The following is a 19,293-nucleotide window of genomic DNA, read 5'->3' on the forward strand; positions in this document are numbered from 1 at the left end:
AAGGTGAGGCCTGTAATTCTTCTTGCAATATCCGCCACCTCTTCGGTAGGGGTTGAGATAATAAAAATGTTTGATCCTGGTTTCAATCTCAGTAGGAACTGGTTTCCATTCACTTTTCCTTGGCAGGCGTTTATAACTGCTTCTGCGATCTGGGGCGCCGTGAGTTCCCTGATAGGGAGACCTTGGTGAGGGCGCACGATCACTTTAAAGTCGTCCTTAGGCAGTGGTGGAAGCCGCCTTGTCTTGGATTTTTTTTAATTCGCTGGTTGTACTGAGGGCTTTGATGATGGTCCCGATGATTCGTAGCCACCCTCGGAAAAAGTGGCCTTTTTGCCCGCTCGTGCGAGCGCCTTCTTTTGGCGCACGGTCAAAACCGTTTGCCAATCTCCGTCGTCGTCTTGGCATCCATGGGGTCCGCCAGTTTCTTCGCTACTCTGGAGGACGATGCAATCCTCATTAGCGGTTTCTTGGTATTCCATCTCATCTCGGTCCACATCCGAGGAGGTGAGTTGCGCGTTGGGTGTTTTCTCGGGGCCTGCTGCCTCGTTAAACGTTGTCGTAGGCGTTCTCGGCGCTTCCGTGGCTGGAGTCGGCGTAAGCGTCGCCATCTGTCGCGGCCGCGTCTCCGACGCGTTCCGCGCACCAGCGGGCGCCGCCTCACCGCCGCCGTTAACGTTCACACTTCACACATGTTTTGGCCCATCACAAAGGTTTGGCGAGGTGCTCACCGGAAAGTTTGGTATCCATAGTGTCTCCACAGCTTGCTGAACGTCGTGAAGTCCTCGAAATTGAGGTCACAGCAAAAGATCACTCTCAAAAGGCGAAAGGAGATGGAAGCCCATCCTGAGCTGACCGCTCTAGTCGACGCCACCTAGCAGTCCTCCCTCGGCGTTTGACCATAGAGAAAGAAATTGCTTGACCCTCGGCGCTTGGACACGGCGTTGTAGACGCTAAGTCAGCACGGATTGGACGCCGTTACGCTGTTCGACAACTGCATTCTACGGCATAGAGTTTCTCACTACACTACCTAGATGGAAATCTGGCGCTGCTGTGCTGTGGTATGCATGGGAATGACGGTATATTGTGACTTCGGATTGGCATCGTTCTCGTAGAGACAGGACACCTTGAAGACGCGCTTGGCAAGTACCGTTCCGTCTGTCACAATGATTCACTTTCTACTAAAACAGCATGTGAAAAGCTGTTTTAGCTTTATTATTATGCAAAAACATGTTTTATTTAACTATGAGAACTTGTTATTGTGTGTACGACTACATGTTACATAAGAAGTATCAGCGGGCCGCTAAAGTTAGAGGACAGACGACAAGGTTAGCGCTCGCTTTGAAACAGTTGGTCGTCTGTTCTTGCTTTTCTTCGCTTGGTCATGCATTGTGGGTGAGTAAAGATGTAATATGCGTGAATGGAAACATTTTATGAAGATTTTACTTTGAGAGCGCGTTATTTGCGTAGCGATATCCACGTTTTGGACGAAGCCTCTTACAGCACTAGCCTACACGAGCCTCGCAGACACATATGCCGTCATTCCCATGACGGAACGGTGCCCCCTTAAGAAACTCCCATAGACGGTGGCACCAGATTACCCTCTAGGTGTTATAGTGAGAAACTCTATGGTCTACGGGGATGAGCTGGATGTGAGGCCTGAACCCAGGCTGGAGCCTGGAAGCGACCTTGGACCAGGAATCTCGGCTGGCCGCTGCTACCACGCCTTGGACACCAACTTCTCCGTCCACACGCCTCTGCCACTCTTACCGTCTCCCTCTGAGCCATGCTCGCGCACGTGGCGTCTCAGGCACTGCTTCGCCGCATAGCACGAGGTTCGTGCTCTTTTCTTCGCTTTCGTTTTTTTTTCTCATTTCCCCAATACACTAAAACACAGACCGGCGTCTGAAATTGACGCACGTGACCATCATCCGACGGAGTTTGATCTTTAATCCGCCCGGCCATCTCTGAATCCTAAGTTGTGCCCATCGTTCTTCGTCCCATCGCTAGTTACGTGTTCCTTAGCATTGTTTACCATTTTACCCACCGCGTTGGCTTAGTGGCTATGGTGTTGCACTGATAAGCACCAGGTCACGCGATTATATCCCGGCCGCAGCGACCGCGTACCGATGAGGGTGAAATGGTAAATGCCCGTGTCCCATGTATTGGGGACACAATAAAGATCTCCTGGTGGTCTTAATTAATCCAGAGACCCCTCACTACGCCATGCCCCATAATAAAATTGGGGTTTTGGCACGTCACACCCCGAAATTCATTCTTCCCCAATTTTTTTCTGATCCTCCCACGTTCGGCCTCATATAGCCTTCTGCTTGTACCATAATTATGTACGCTTCTCAGCGCACAAACTTATAATTATGCAAGTTTACAGTACTTTTATATAGCCCTCTTAAGTCGTTCGTTGCTTTGAAATAATAATTCAGTATGCTCATGACCGGAAAAACAAATTAAAGGACACCGAGGAAGATACACGCACGCACACACAATTAGGGCCGATCAGTTCTGCGGAAATTAACAATGAGGAGGCAGTTTCATGATAGCCAGACGGCAGTTCTGGCAAAGCAGCGATCGCAATTTTGTGTCGGTGGTGCCGAGGGCAGCTGGACAAGGCCATAAATACTTATTTCAATAAAGAACCAATTACAGTTAGAAAATGAAACTTCGCAGCTTTTATAGAATTCATCCACCAGAAAAATAACTCAAGCATCGGAGGAAGGATACGAAACATCCCTGTCACTGTACAAAGGCATCGTCGGTGCTAGTGGAATAGCACAAGGGAAACAGAGAAGACGATGTGGAACATTTCTCGCTGAGTACGTATGTGTTCTTACATCGTGCAAACGCTCAGAAAAAAATGCAGATATAAGCGTATATGTTGTAACCTATGTGGAGTGAAGCTTTCACGACGCGATTAACAACAAAAAAAAGATGCTGTAAATTTACCCGTTTCGTTCCTGCATTTTTGGCGTAAAGCAAACTGGCGCACACCGTGCTATGCGATGCGACAAATCTTACACTACCGGCTGGCCGATAACCCACCCAGCGCGGGTGTGTGCCATAGTACTGAAGTTACCATCATCATCCTCATTAATCCGCGGCGATCATTTCAAAGCCTTAGTTCGCGATGGCGCGATGTGTACCACGTACTTCCCGGCCAGTCGCCCGTGTGGCCATGATATGGAAACCACGATCATGATTATCGAAACGCGGAACCACTACATGGCCCATCGCCTGTTGTGGGCATTTACCACAGTATATGTAAATCATCATCCCAATCAACTTGCGGAAACGCTTCTTGGACGATTCCAATTGTTGTGGTTATGTGTCATAGTATGAAAGTCATCATCATCATCAGACGTGGATACGGTCGTTGTCGCGCAACATATCACAAGACCCCAACATAGTATGGAAATCGTCATCCTGATCAACCCGTGCTGACCCTGTGAAAAGGCTACTCATTGTTGGCACGATCAAAGATATACGTGCTTTCGTGGCCTAATAAGTAATTGTCATTACTCAGAATTTCATGCAGTAAGGAAGTAAAAATAAAGCGTTCGTGGCGTTCATTCTTGTCACGACAAACTTTGCGCAAGGACTGCCGTTATGGGGCTTCCTAAAGGAACTTGTCGACACCATTTCATTCCTAAAAACCAGATTCACTCTAGAAAGTTTGTTTACCGTTAATCGCACGTCGCTAAATGTAGCACTTATACATAACATTTTCCCTGAACCTATGTACTGAAAGCGATATCTGTCGCTATTTGGTCAAGATGTTCTTTGCCGTGTCCGCAGAATGTGCAGTACGTCAGGAGCGAAATATTTTTTCTTTAAGCTGCGCACCTCCACAAGCTGCCAGTTAAACCGTGGCTTTCGGAAAAAGAACTATATGTACTCTGGAATACAAATTGAAGACTTTGTAATCAACCCGAGACAACAGAACATTGCTTTATACTTTGTCGTGACGCATTTCATTTTTGAGACATTTTACAAAGAACCACCAAAAAAGGCTTTCCTCATGCATCTTATGGTATCCGGTTCCTTCCTTTCAAAAAGACAGCCAGTAATACACCATATGATTTGTTCATGTTATTAGGACTTCATTCATTATAGAAGCCGAGTGATCGACAGACATGCCGAGCCACCTCGCTCGAAAAGGTCTGTCTTTCGAGAAGAGGCCGCTCAAGTGCGTAGTGTGGTTGCTACCTTTGATCCCGTACCTGAATGGATTTCGCCTCTGGACGCTTGTGTTTGTTGGCCCGAATTTTCAACTTTAATTGGACTGCGTACCATGTGTGCATTTGTTTCTCATGTATGTTCAAATTTAATGTAACAATTTTGAATTGACACTATTCATAATTCCATGCAATAAAGAAAAAAGAAAGCATTGGTGGCCTAATGGTTGAAGCATTGGGCTGCTGTGCTGTCGGGCCGAGGTTCTAGTCCCGTCGCCGGACGTGCTTCTTTATTTTCTTTTTATTTTTTAAAGTGAGGTTGAATCTACTCCGCAACAATCCGAGCAGCGACCGACCGACCGACCGACCAACCAACCCGGGCGAACCGATGGGATAGTTGGCAGAGAAAACTTCGCTTTAAAGTGCGGAACAGCAAGCAAAAAGCAAATTGGCGGAGTGGTCGTCCCTCAAGGCACGTTAACAACGTTTCACGCTATCTCAATACGAAACATAACAGTGCCTGTGCGCCAGAAGGCATCCAGTACTTGTAATCGTCATTGCGAAGTACAGTGAACTTACAGCTTCTTCATCGAGCAACCTAAGTTGAGTGATGATGATGTGTAGCGGAGTTTTCAGCCAAGGTGACTTGTAGAAGACCTGCACCTAAAGAAGGTAATTAAAAGAGAGAACATCGAAGTAAGCGATTATAAGGACAATCATGTTTGTGTTGATAACAGCACACGCTTTAACGCTTTAACGGTAATAATTCGGCACCTATAACACTCGATGTGCGGTTATATAATTGAATTTGTACTTATGCCTGATATAATTAATGTGCAACTAATCAGCCTGCGCACGCAACGCGAATAGTTATTAGCCTTCTGAATGTACGTGAACACCAGCAATTAAAGCAATACATTTACAAATACTAGACGGACACAATGCACGACATATTGTTGTGTTTCTGTTGACCTTGCGTTGCTTTTAATCGAATGTACGTATGCTGAGGTTCAATTCGGCGTGCGACGACTGTGCTCACCTATACCGTAGAGAGTGTGAGTGTTGGCTGTCATTCTGAGCACATTCGCCCAATAAACATTGAAACCATTAACTCGCACTTGCAGCAGTGTAGTTCTTTACTGTCACTACTCCGTTACAATATACTGGTATGGATTTTCATCGGTGGTCTTCCCCCCCCCCCCTTTAACTATGAAAAATACAGGCAATATATTTGCAATTTGAATCTCTATAATACGCTGTGGTGCTGCTGCTGGACTCATAACGAAATCCTTAAAACTTCGATTTATAGCAATTGAATGCTCGTAGAAGTCCTCACCTGTGAAATGATGGTCTTAATGGCATCCTCAAGGCCGTTCGAGGAGCCGAGTGCTTCTATAAAAGACTTTTTGCTGTCAGCGTCGTAGAAGACTGCCATTTCCATGATCAATCCAGGAGGGTTGAAGTTGAATGCTGCAGGGTTGACGGAATGTGGAAGAAAGAAAACGCTATCGATCGATGGGGGCCTAAAGGCAACAAAATATTGCACCTCATACAAAAAACTTTAAATTAAGGAGGTGCCTTGGACCATTGGGGAAGCTCAAAAAGAACTCGTTTTCGTCGATGAAAAAGAAGAAACGAAACGCTAGCGATCGACGGGGTTGGAGAGGGAACGAAATATTGACCTTTAGAAAAAGAAAATGAAAATTAAGGAGACGTCTTTGTGCACTGAGAAATGACAAAGCAACTCGCTTTCGTCGATGAAATAGTGGCCGTTCCAGGGAGGGATACCATGCCATGCATTACAGGATGTATCGACGCTTGCATTGACATCTACGCGCTCATTTGGTGCCGGAGCTATAGCCATCGTTCAATTCCTGCGCTGTGTTTTACCTAGCCAAAAATAACCCCAACAATTACAATAAGCCATAATGCGAAATTTGAGCGCAGCTCTTTAGGTGCTTCGAATTCGCGATATATTGAGGCAGCAGTGACTCTGAGCCTCTGCTCAGGCAGCTCGTTTAGCAGCAACGGCAAACGAAGCACTTCCACCGGTTGCGTCGATAACTGTTCAGAAAGAATGCGTGAACACGGGAACGCGTGGCTGGCGCAGAGCGCATTCTCTAGCAGCGGCGGCAGAAGCGAAGTAGCGCATGCGCAGTGGGACCGAAGCTCACGCTAGCGCTTTCCATGTATGGTATCGGAGTACGCGGTTGACGCGTGCCTTATAGTAATGGTGTCATTGGCGACTGGGTGACGGCGCACGCTACTATGCCGCCATCTCGTAGCGGGTCGCCGCCGTGGTGCTTGTCTCGTGCGCCACTCTGCTTTCCCCCTTGTCCGTTCCCCGTATTTTTTTCTTCCGCTTTTCTCCTCATACTTCCTCTGTACCCTCCTCCTCAACTTTTTCTCCTCGCGCTCACTTCGCTACCTTACCCTGGGCTCCACGTTCGCTCTCTTCTTTCCTCCTTCGGTTGCGCCTTCGTTCTGCTGGTTACGCCGACGCTGAATGCAGGAATGGGCGTCTAAGAGCGGCGCTCCAGAAGACGTTTGTAGGATAATGTATAGAATAATCACCTCACATATTGGTGCGTCTACAGGCTCGTCACCTTTCATCGCTCTTTTTTGTCCCCGTTCCTTCATCGCCTGTGCAGAGTAGCAGGGCGGAACATTCTAGCTCGGACCAACATCTCTGCATTTTCTCCAAATATATTCTATTTTTTTGTGCACGAATGTAAAACCCTGTTTATGTATGTATATTGAGGCGTTCAAGCCGATGCAGCAGTTCCTGTAGTCTCCTATGAAATGCATTTGCTAAAGATTGTAGCTGAATCAATAACACGGATCCCATCCTGCATGGACGACAGGTCTGAGTTTTCTGCTGTACGTTGGTTACAATTGTCACCGCTTCGTCCTTCACTGTACGACTGAGAACTATTTCTTTTATATATGACCTGTATCTATAAGCTTCATGCCATAATTCATTCCCACTATAGTCCAGGAACACCAGTGTGTAATTTTTTTTTGTAAATGGTACTGTCCTGTGAATGCCTGCCTTTCATTGCGTAAATCATCCTCCGCCTTGCGGGTTTCTACACAGCTCATTTTGCCATATTTGAATCGTTAATGACCAAGGGGGCCTGAAAACTATCTACCATTTGGCTTCTTTCTGCTAGATTGGTATTGCTACAAAGTTGTGCTTCTGTCTTGCATTTTTCAGTGGGTGACCAATAGAAGGTTTCCACCAGGAGCCAATGTTGCAACAAAGAAAGTTATCTAAGTCAGTACAGACCCTTGCCAACCAAAAGTTTCCATGTCGAAATCTTGGGACCTGACAGCTTTCCTTGTTCGTCGACTGTTCATAACTTCGTCTCCATATTTCTGTGTACTCAATCAGTTTATTTAGTTTTTCTTCTTTGCCTTGTCCAATATAAGTTTATGGAAGGTCAGAGAAGCTCACCTTTCATTACTTCGGTGTCGGACATTTCCTTCTCAGGGCGCTGGCCGGAAGTGGTGACGGGAGGCGGATGATGATGATGATCCTTTTTTGTCGTCTCGGGTGCAGATGTTTTTTCTTTCTCAGCAGGAGCGTGCGCGTGTTCTCCCGGCACAGAATGAGGTAGCGTGGTTCCTTTACGTTCAGGCTTCGAGCCCGTCGCCTCTACGGAGGGTGGTCCGGGAAACTTGAAGGTGCTGATAATCGAGCCCGAGGAGACAGGAAGAACGTTGGCGTTCTCGGGTTGCCCTGACCCGACCGACGTAACGGAGCCATCTGATGGTTCACCGTCGCCCGCCTGGTCCGTAGCGATTCCTACAGGGTTCTCGTGCGGCTCCGGGACGGGCCCCGCCGCTGGGTTGATTTCAAGCTCCATAGTCGTCTCCGTAGTGGGCTTGTTTAGCGGCCACTCGAAGGGAACGTCCAGAGTCCATGCTGTGGGGTTTTCAATGGGGTTTTCCGTAGCATGCGCGGGGGTTGTTTCCGCAAGCTTGGGTTCGGGCTTATCTTCAGGCTCGGCTTCGGGCCTACGCGTCGACTTTGTTACAGGCTTGGGTTTGAGCTTCACAATCTTCCTTTTATGTATGACGACCGGCCTGTCGACGTGGCCCGTGCCGGAACTTGGGTGAGAGTTCCACAGGTTGGTCAGTACTGGCGTCCAGTGCAGCCGGCTAAAGTGTGGCAAGGGCCATTCGAAGCTACTGGACATCGGGTGAACCCTGTTCGGATCTGCGTAAGGTAAATTTCAGGTTATCGTGGTTTAAGAATCGCGTAGTTTCGATGCATTACTGCAGCTATTCGATTCTAAGCTGTAGCAAGGTTGAATATAGCATCGCGTCTAATAGTGCGAGAGCTTCCGCGTGCGAACGGTGTAGTAGCCGCGTCTCTAATCTTCTGGAAAGAAAGTGATGCGTTGTGAGGAGCGCCCCATTGTTCAAGAATTAAGCGACATTGACAGGAAAGACAATTGCGTGACAAAAAAAAAGAAAAGGAAAAGCAGGGACGAGCCAATGCATGAGGAGATACCCTACATATTGTCAAAATTAGCACTTTTCTTGCATTTATAGTCCGTGTAATACCACCTTATGCCTACCTCTTTCCTACGTGGAAACTGGAAACCGTCGTTCACTAGACTGCGTCCTCGAAACTATAAAGGCTCTGAAAATCAATGCGTGTATGGCAAGACTGATAACTACATCCAAACTTCATTCCGTGCGTTAGGAGCCGCTATGTTCGCATTTGTCTTGCTATATAAGTGTATGGTAGGAAGGCGCCTCTCCTCTCTCACGACTTAAGCAACGTTATACCATTATACAAAGTAAAATTCTCCCGCCACCCTTGCTTATTCACATGCTTGAGCCCTCAGTGCTCAGGCAAGCAATCAGCTACATGTGAACACAACCACGCATAGGCTCTTTCATTGAAGAGGTAGCAATGTCGGGCCTTCGTCTGAACGAAACACCCAGGCCTACTGCTTCTGTCAGCCGAATGTCTTATTCGACATCTAAAATTACCGAATGATCTCAGAGGGAAAAAGTCTTTCCTCCCTTCCTTCCTATCTTCCATTTCTGTGTTGCTGTCACCTCCCTTCAGAAGAGTACGTAGGCGTTGTGCCCCTTCCGGTGGCAGTTGCCAGCCTGCTCCTAGCTTTCCCTTTCCTGTTACTGTGTATATGTGTATATGTGCATATGTGTTCAAAACAAATAATAATAATAATAACTAGAAGTTTGCGGGGAGTTACATTTTGAAAACCAAGGTGGTGTATAATAACTGAGCGAATGAAGCGCAAACGGGACAACATACGTGCCTGGCCACAACGAAGGCACGTGGGAATTGGTTGCGTCAGGCTCATCATTCAGGGCATCGCCGTCGTGCAGTCCACTCAGTGCGCCCACGCCCTGCTGAGGCGGAAAGCCACGGCTCAGAGGTCCCGGTTGCCTCCAGGGGGCGCGAGCGCGGTTGTACCCTCCTATAAGAGGAATGTAGGGCAGGATCACCGCGTCCCTGTGATGTGGTGGTCTCCACAGAGGCGGTGGAAGTGTCGGCGCGGGCCTCATGAAGAGTGCTGCATTTGGTAAAAAAAAAAAAGGATGAGTAAGCGAAGATGTACAATTGGCACCTACATAAAAGGGAACACGTAAGCTACACTCAAGGAACAATTTAGCAAGCTTAATACTTAACAATTTTTTTAGACATTTACTTCAAAGCACTGTCTCAGGAACCGGCAATATCCGCTTGAATAATGTATGTTTGTAGCTAGGGATAAATCTCCCCGTGACAGTATCTAAGAATTTTCCTAGTGACTCGATCACTAACCGCCACCGAACCGCAGGGACTCCGGCCTTTAAACGGCGAGCTCGAGATTGTGATTTCGACTTGCAGCACATAGCAGCCTAATTTCTTTGGGATCGTCATGCAGAAGCGTTCGTGGGCTTAAGTCTACACCATTCGTCCTTAAGTTTATCCCATTCATCCCATTCAAACGTCATCCTATTGTCTAGCCTATCGCAATTTGTCTCTTATTGAAGGCGGAAATGGACACAGTCGATTAGGAAGGCAGAGAGCGTTCTGCAAGGCGTCTTAAATATGAATAAATAAATAAAGAAACTTAGCGGGAAAGAAGGAAAGGAAGAAATAAATAAATAAACTATGAGAGTAAGAATAGGTGCTTGTAAGATATACAAGAGGTGACCGTAAAATGTATGTTTATTTCTTAAGCGATGCGACCCTAGAGAAACAGCGCTTCTGTCTTCATTGTCTTATGCTGCGCCACAGTGCAGTCCGTGTTCGTGAAGAAGTTCACTTAAAAGATCACGTGTAAGCTCAAAAGTCTGCTCCGTCGCATAGCTCAGCCTATCAGCAGCAGAGCTGCCTGAAACAAGAAAACAATTTTGTTTTATGTCGTATCCCAAGGCCAAATATAGCACAAAACTCACTGTAAAATTCAACGTCACAAAAAAAAACATTATCGGGCTATTCGCACAAACTAGGACATTATATCGTCGCTTTCCCTCCCTCAGGTTGCAGTATTTGTGCGGTAACTTCCAACCAACGCATGACCGCCAATTCGTCGTCAAAGAATGGCCCAGAGCGCACGCGCGTGCACTCGTTCACCCATTCAAACAAACAAACAAACAAACAAACAAACAAACAAACAAACAAACAAACAAACAAACAAACAAACAAACAAACAAACACGCACACACGGCACAGGCCTGTGTTGCTCTTGCGTTCTGCGTCCGCTGGGCTACTCCTAAGCCCTCTAGTAAAACGTTTGAACATGCGTTCGCTCTGTTCAAACAAGCCCTACGGGAATAACCCTAGTGTTCAGCTTTTGTTGCCAATTTGTATCGCACTTTGGAACGGCACAACTTCAACCTTAATAAAAAGAAAATGAGGCCTCCACCCAATCGTAGCAATTGCTACAAAGGAAACCCGTACGGGTTCCTCGAAGTATGATTGCTACGACTGGGTGGATGTCTCATTTTACCTTTATTAATCACTTCTCTCCACCTTGCGAGTTTGCCTTGTGTGTGTGTGGTTGTGTTTGCGTGTGTCTGCGTGGCAACGGAAGCTTTGGCGTAACTCACGTCCTGGCTCACTATAGAACATCAAAATGAGTGCTATAACTTCCTGCAATAATTTAACAACGGACTCCAATGCGGTATCGTTTCACGTCGCAAGCATCGAACACGCTCACACTCGTAAAACACGACCCACGAGGCGCTTTCGGATGCTTACCTGTGCAGGTGGTCCGAAATACACGAACCGCGTTCTGCTAGCTACATCGGTCCGCAGATGTTTGCGGAGCGTCGTCGCCTGGACTGTTTATAACGCAACGCCGTCGCGAGACGTTGTGACAGAAGCAAAAACTGTTCGGCTTGGCTTGCGTACCGTCCAGCCGCCTCGAAACGAAGGGGATCGAATCGTTCCCAATGTTAGAACGCGCGCAGTTATCACTGGGTGAACGACCCGTGTATACAACTAGGTTATCGTTTAGCCAATCAATGCGTTGGCTTTGTAATGGCGAGCTTATTGCTAGGTTCTTGTTATCACGCCTTTCGTTTCGTTAACTCGATCCTGAAGCAATGTGCTGTCGTGTGTCCTTTATGAAGCTTCCGTACAATCGTGGCGGTTAACAGATAACATCTTGAATACATATGTAAAATGCGCATTTACCGTTATTTACGCGCATACGGCAGTACCGAAACCTTCTAGCTCTTTGTCAGATTGTGAACGCACCCCCCGCTTGCTGATCAATTTCCTGTAACGACACGCCCGCATAGGTGGAGTTTTCCTTGTGCACGTTAAAGAACCTCGCGCTGGCAAAATAATTTCGGAGCCCTTTACTTTGACACGTGTCATTACCGTTAACCGCTGTGAATCGATCTAAGTACCAAACATGTAAAACTCGACTAGCGACGTTGCCTCATTAGAAAGCGACGTGGATAGGCGACGCGGATGGAGTTTAACAGACAGATAAACGGAATAACGTCGACCTTCTCATATGTTTCCAGAGCTGGGAACAAGTTAGAAAAGACATTCCAAATCGTGCAGAGAAAGAACATGGCTGAACGCAAGAAAAGGAATACTTGCCCAATGATATGTAATACCCAGTAGCAAGCTTTTAGGATGCCATATCGGAGTAGTTGATCAAATTCCTTTTTAGTTGCAATCACTTTTTACGTAGAGCAAACAGGTTTTTACCCCAATCAGAGATTGAGTGAGCAAAAACGACAGTTGACCGACAGAACGCTGTCTAACTTTTCATTGTACCATCTCAAATGCACTTATACTGCCAAATTTGAGTATATATCTATTTTGTTTATTTAGAACTTACAGCAGTCTATAGACCAAGCAGGGGTGACATAATACAAAGAAAACTAACAAATACATTCAAACAAAATACAATGAACTTCAATTAAGAGACGGCAATCAAGAAGCGCGCCTTATGATCGAGGGGGACCAGATGAATAGTTGCGGCAACACATGCGTACGCAGACTTCGGCTTTGCTTCACAAAGCACTGTCAGGCCTGAACCGACACATTTAGAGAGTCAACACGTGCTTCCTGCAATTGCCAGGTCGGCGCTGCCTTCGCCATAGCATGCATTGCACCTTTCTGTGTTTCCCTTCTTTCCAGTGACAGAGCGACCTTTGTTGACAGTCATGGTTTGTGTTGTCCTAGTCGTTTCTCGCGTGTACATGTTTTCTTTGCGCCTTCTTCTTCGGTTTAAGAATCTACACTAACGCTTACTGCTTTCTGTGGTTCTACCTGCCTTCGCCAGGGTGCGGTAAGAAAGCAGGGCGCTAGGTAATTGTTATGCAGTGGACAAAATTGCTCGGACGAACTTACTGTGGATGAAGTGCTGCCTGTCTTTGCCGGATTTTCCCGCTGGCTTGATGGTTTCATAGAAAGAATCCTTGCCTGCGAAAGTAACAAATATAGCAGGGTGTAAATCTACAGGAGTGAAAATTACATCAAACCACGGGCGCCACGAAGTGGCACCGATAAAAATTATACTTTTGAAACAGGAAGCCAGCAAACTTGCTGTGATTGATGCAAAATCGTCATCAGTACATTTCTAGCTGCAAATAGGAAAACACTGGGAAGGCGGGAGATGGAAATTCAAGGGGATGATCAAAACGAGAACAAGGTAAAAGCAAAAGCCAACGTTTCGACAAGTGGACTTTTCTTCATGGCGGCCTTGAAGACCTTGAAGAAGACAAGTCTACTTCTCGAAATGTTGGCTTCTGCTTTCACCTTGTTCTCGTTTTGCTCATCGTAGATGTAAATAGGGGATATGCGAAACCAGCAAGTGCATTTTCATCAACAGAGGGATTGTCCTCGTCAGGCATTTTGCCTTTTGCTGGTCTCCTAAAGTGTACTGCACAACTGCTAGGCTTTGAATAAACTTCACTTAATTTCCTGTGATCCACACAAGATGGCGGATTTTAAAACAAGAGATAGGTTCACAGGAAAGACGGCGACATTCCTTGTTCTTGCACTGTGTAAGGCTCCAAGATGGAGGACGTTGCTATAGAAGTGGAAATGAAACTGTATCGCAACAGCCAGTGCCGTCATCTCTGCCACCATCTCCGCCTTGGTGGCTGTTTGTAAGCAACCCTTGATAATGCCGTGAGCGGGAAGCCGGCCATCTTGTGCTGGGCAAGATAATAGTGCGGAGAAGCCTATTTCCAGTATTTCGCACACTCCCGATTGATCCCACTAATGTGTTACATTTCCCATAGGTTACCAGATTGCCTAAGCCTTGATGTGATCGTAAGCTGACGTGGAAACCTGTACCCCATACCTCGAGTAGGGCAGCAAAGCGGAGGCTTGTCTAGTCAAGCTCTTTCGTTTCCCTTGAGTCCTTTGTCGAGAAGAAAAAAAAAGTTGCGGCAGTGTTAACTCACTGTGATCAACTTGCTGGTTCCCTCTTCCCGACTTTACCGTCGGCTGGATGGTTTCATAGTACAGAGCTTCGTCTGCGAAAGTGAAAAAAAAATATCGCTGTGCGTCAAACGACCGGGTCGGATACTATTCGAAACCGCAAGTAATGAAGATAGCGTGGACAAATGACAGCAGTCAAGCATGTATTCAGGAAGCCCTTATGCCATTACTGGAAAGATCGAAGGTGTTTGCAACCAGTGTGAACATATGCGCAGAGCGCGGTACAGCACTACAATCATGATATAAATATTACTACACAGTCCTGTTATGTTGGCGTGACCGATCACCAACTTGAACTGGGTTTCGTGTTTTCCTGCTTCGAATGCTGGAGAAGTTGATCTCTGTACTCGACGTCTGATAAAGCAGAATGAAAAATGCGAGTGTCCATGCTGTAATGATGAGTAAATTAGTATCCCTAGAAATGTAGCTTAGGCGCATCATCTCTTCAGCCCACGCGAACAGTTCCGTTGAAGCCTACTACATAAAAAAAAACAAGTGTATGGTTTTGCCGTTGAAGCCTACTACATAAAGAAAACAAGTGTATGGTTGACTTGAAAAGACCACCATCGTGTAGCTACGCTCCCGGTGTTTAAAAATCATTGTGCGTGTGTACCAAACTACAACCTCGCTTTAGTTACCCATGCATTGCTACATAGCAAACTGTATTCGCTCTAAATGCTCTCTTCAAAGTATTTGCGTACATAGAACCGGCATTGTGCCTACCTGGGATGCTTTCGTCATCGAATAGTCCGTCTGCCACCTTGCGTTGCTGTAAGGTCGGAAGATAGAAGCGACATAATTATATTGGTTAGGCTGTACTACCAAGGAGAAAACCAGGTTTTCATATAGTCACGAAACTGAAACATCATGTACACGTGTCATATCAAATTTTTATATGGAGCGCGAACAGGCTTCTACGGATGAAAGAGAACGCACGCACTGGCGTATAAGCAAGTATACCTGGTAGCCAAGCATCAATAGAAGCCCATACGTTCAAGACATCGCGGTTCAACGGTGGTTCGAGGGGTTTAGCGCCATCCGTGTGACGAGGGAACACTCCGGTGGAAGAAAAAATAAAGTGACGCCGTATCCATTAAAACAGAAGTGACGTCATTTTGTTCTCAAAGGCGCGAAATATGTTTCGGTGGTCTGCCATTCCAGCTGTATTTTCAAATGCCCCGCCATTCGACTTGACGGGCGTTTTGATCTTTCAGCGCGGAAAGCGCTGCAGCAAAAGGTCAGCCGTGCGGGTGTCGCAATTGCACCCCTGCGCCGAACATAGTTTCGTTGGAGGCCGAAGAAAGCTTTGGGTGTAGTGTGCTGGTCCCGTCATCGGACGTCAAGCTCGTCGGCTATCGCAGCCGCACGAAAACAGCTGAAGTAAACAATTATCTGGCGGTCGTAACTCGCTACTTTTGACTACACGGGTAAAGAAACGATGAGACTACCCGTGCCACCAAATTCAGATGCATGTCGACAAGCAAAAGAACACAACGTGTGAGGGGGGGGGGGGGGGGGCGTTTCGTAACAGGTGAACTTTACGAGCGCGCCTTTCTGCATCCTCTTAGAGTGGGTGCTGAAAAAAGTAATTCGTTGATAATGATGAAATGAAATATACTTCTTTTATTTACTCGCCACGCGTGCATAATATTTATTAATTACATTTTCGTTGAATGACTCATCTCGCGTTAATAAAAAAAAAACGCGTTTTCTTTCCCAATGTTTGTTCCCTCCTCACATAGTCGAGCTTGAATCGCTGTTCCCATAACCATCCTTGTTATGACTATTTGTTATGTAGCGCTGTTCGCCCGCAGTTTCGCGACGTATTTGGGTCGACCTTGTATTTATTATGAACGTCGGTTCGCAACAGTTACTCTCTTCAAAAGAATTTTCCTGTCGAGAGAGAAAAAAAGTCAAGAACCAAAATTTAGAGGTTCGATAATGGTTATTTCATACAGCACTATTTACTGTTGAATTTCAAGTATACTAGTGCGAAAGTACAAAGAAAAGTTGGAACGTTTTCGGCGCACTGATTCAAGAATTTCTTAAGAATGTGAAAATAGTTTTATACTTTGAATGCATCCTTAGGTGTCCACTTACAAAATTGCGCTTAAACGACGCAACTGATCTTGGACATGTGGTAATATCTACTATGTGTGGGAAGTTTTGCTAGGATGGCTACAGTATGTCTGTAAACAGCCTCTGGATTTACAGCATTGCACTTTCGTCGAGTGATATTAACAGATTAAAAAATAAAGTAACGTAGGCTATTAGAAGTCGACAGAATGCAATTAGATATTAGGAATTTTATATCTTAAAGTTATCTGTCTGCGAGCAGTCTGTACACTTTATTTGGCCAAGAAGGTCAAGTCTACGAATACGCCGAGCTGTGCAATCAATAGAATACTATGTTCTTTTTTCCACGAAGCAGGCAAAACACAACAGTACTCATAAAGACCTGCGTCACATGCGTGTAATTTGTTGTGCGTTTTCTGCGACGTGCTGTAGAATGACAGTAATGGGTCATGCATTCTTAAGTTAAGCGCATATTGAATATTCACCTCCATAAAATTTGAACATTTATTCCACTTTCTTGGAACGAAGTAGCCAATACGATGTCTCATGGACGATTTCACGAATAAAAGATCAACTAGGAGGCTCTCATTCGTAATCTAAACTGCTATAGCATTGGTGAGGTGTTTTCATCGACCCCAACTTAACGGCAACGCGTTCTTAGTCGGTAATCGTTTAAGTTCGCTGTTGTACCAGAAATTTATACGAGAGCCGTACCATTCTTTCAGTGCTTCTCAAGAACGAGGAATAGCCATCTTGCTCGGAAAGCGCACACACTCACCGAAGCTGGGAAAGTAAATCCCGCTGACGCTGTTGGCACGCAAGACGCTGCAAAAAGCGCCGCCACCATCCAGATTCCTTCCATATCCAACGATCCTTCACTGCGTCGTCTTTATCCACGCTTGGAAGCCTTCGCTGCCTCTCGCGAGACACACTCAAAACAATCACGTAGTCCACGGCATCACGACGAAAGCGCGCACAAGCGCTCCGCGCCTATGCCGACGTCACAAGCTTGAGAAATGACGCGAGCGCGGAGATCGTCCCAGATCGTGAGCACGGTATCACTTATCGTCACGAATTTCACGTCACACTCACGTCCGAGGCGTCATGCGGCCTACGCTTCACACGTCACAACCTATTTGTGCCATAATTCGGGAACGTGACGTAGGCTTAACCTCGGTCTCACTGGTGTTGCCGTGAAGATGCTGAGAGCAGGTTGCGATGTCTTCGAAACCAGGTTTGACAACCAGTCGAGCCACGTAATCGACGAAACAATACTTCAACAGCAAATGTAGCAGCGCCTGTGGTATCTAAACGACAAACAATACACAGTCCTGGAGGGACCTCAAGACAAGGCCCGCGATTGAAGGTCGTGATGACAGCAGTGAAGGTAAAAACTGCGCGCACTTCTGTCGAAGTTACTGGCACGGCGAGGAATGAAGCTGTGAATAGTGAAGATGCGGCAGTTCCCCGAAGCAAGCTCTCAGGAGGCGCACGTACCTCGACGCCGCTTATTGGCGCACAGCAAACCCCGCAGAAGTCGAATTAACGGGAGCCCCGCGGAACACAGACCATCGGCACTTAGGCCAGCCCGGCACGCTGTCGCACACGGTATAAACAAACGCACGTTGAAGCACGTTGGATGGGAAATAGGAGAAGAAACGTAACGTGGCAGTGATGTCTTCGAAGTCACAGCCACGATAATCGCGCCAGGAGTGGGCGAGGTCGGCGGTTCGGTGACTGCATGACTACGCAGGTTCGACAAACCGCGCGCGCAGAGCCTCCGCGGCCCATTGGCGACTGAGTGACGTCTTCGGCGACGTGCCGCGTTCTGCGGGACGGTGTTCTGCTCCCAGTCGCGAAAGTGTGTGTGGGGGGGGGGGGGGGGGGGAGCACCGAGTGCCGGCGCTGCGTTCAGCCGCCATTCGCCGATCACTCCCCAGGTGTTGCCGAGTGGTCACGTGATATCGGGGGGCGTTCTCTAGCCCGAGCTGTGCCGTCTCCGACCGCGTGTCCAACGCGGACTTGCGCAGCAGGCAAACGCTACATTTAATAATCCCGGACGCGAAGAACGAAGGATATGACGACGAGGGAACTAAAGATGTGATGGAAAAAGATGCCAGTGGAGCATGACCAAAAGATGAGCGACTGGAAAGCAAATAATAATTGAGAAGCACGGAAAAGCAGCTTCAGGTAATGGGCCCAAGAATGAATGAAAAATGAAAGAAGGAAAGGGAGGGACTAAGGAAGAAAAACTGAATGCTAGAAAAGAATGAAGTAGAAGGCAAAGGAGAAGGGGAAAGAAGGGAATAATAGAAGGCAATGATGATATCGTATGAAATTTGTTAGTATACGTTGTTCTATGTCGTTTCTTTGTTTCCTTACTTGTACAGATTGTACGACTGATCTCCATCTCATGGCTTGGCTTATGCGCGCGATCTTTTATTACAAAGCGAATAGCTTACTTTGCCTCTTTCGTCCACTTTCATGGTTGGGGGTCGGCAGTTGGTGGTCGGTCTTGCGTTAAGGCGCCGGTGCGAAAGGCGCGTGCTTTCGCAGGACGGAGTGGCGGGACACGTTGGCATAGCTGAACGCCAGCTAGCGTGCCATTGCGTGTAAGCTTTGATGTGTCTGAAGGTTTAGATGCGGTAGTCGAGCGCTCGGCAAGGAAAACGTTCGTTCGGGATATTCGCTTATACTGATAATCATCGTCGATGCTTTCTGCACAACATTTTTTTTTTCAGTCTATTTCGCTGTTAGCGTTCTGTGTCGCCCCCTATACTGCCTAAAACCTAGAATGCGGACTGGAAGTACCGAAGCAATAAAGATAGAAGACAAATAATAATGAAAGGCAGGGTGTTTGGTTGTCTTTTTTTTTTTCGCTGATTTTCACCCACAGATGTTCTCATGCACAGTCATCTCATGCAAAGTCGCCTAGCAGATCAAAGAAACACGAAATACAAGCCATTAGTGTAAACAGCTTGACAGGCAACAGGTGCAAGGAGTTGCAACTCATTACAGGCCTTTTTGAGTCGACCTGCAATTTGCTGAACGTGATAGTCGAGATCAGAAAAAAAAGACCGTGTT

General features: G+C 46.7%; 1 protein-coding gene across 2 annotated transcripts in view; it reads right to left on the minus strand.

Moving 5' to 3' along the window:
- Nucleotides 1-18,022, minus strand: part of LOC142560058 (uncharacterized) — a 42,202-nt gene extending 24,180 nt beyond the window's left edge. For both annotated transcript variants that reach the window (XM_075671834.1, XM_075671835.1), the window contains exons 1-8: nt 16,988-18,022; nt 14,857-14,902; nt 14,097-14,168; nt 13,036-13,107; nt 9,488-9,745; nt 7,645-8,409; nt 5,524-5,657; nt 4,767-4,850 (exon numbers count right to left, since the gene is read on the minus strand). In XM_075671834.1, coding sequence (XP_075527949.1) covers nt 4,767-4,850; nt 5,524-5,657; nt 7,645-8,409; nt 9,488-9,745; nt 13,036-13,107; nt 14,097-14,168; nt 14,857-14,902; nt 16,988-17,071 — 1,515 coding nt within the window. In that variant the 5' untranslated portion in view covers nt 17,072-18,022. The remainder of the gene's footprint in view (nt 1-4,766; nt 4,851-5,523; nt 5,658-7,644; nt 8,410-9,487; nt 9,746-13,035; nt 13,108-14,096; nt 14,169-14,856; nt 14,903-16,987) is intronic.
- Nucleotides 18,023-19,293: the final 1,271 nt, after the last annotated feature.

Source organism: Dermacentor variabilis, chromosome 10, assembly GCF_050947875.1.
Source record: "Dermacentor variabilis isolate Ectoservices chromosome 10, ASM5094787v1, whole genome shotgun sequence".
Taxonomy (NCBI): Eukaryota; Metazoa; Arthropoda; class Arachnida; order Ixodida; family Ixodidae; genus Dermacentor; species Dermacentor variabilis.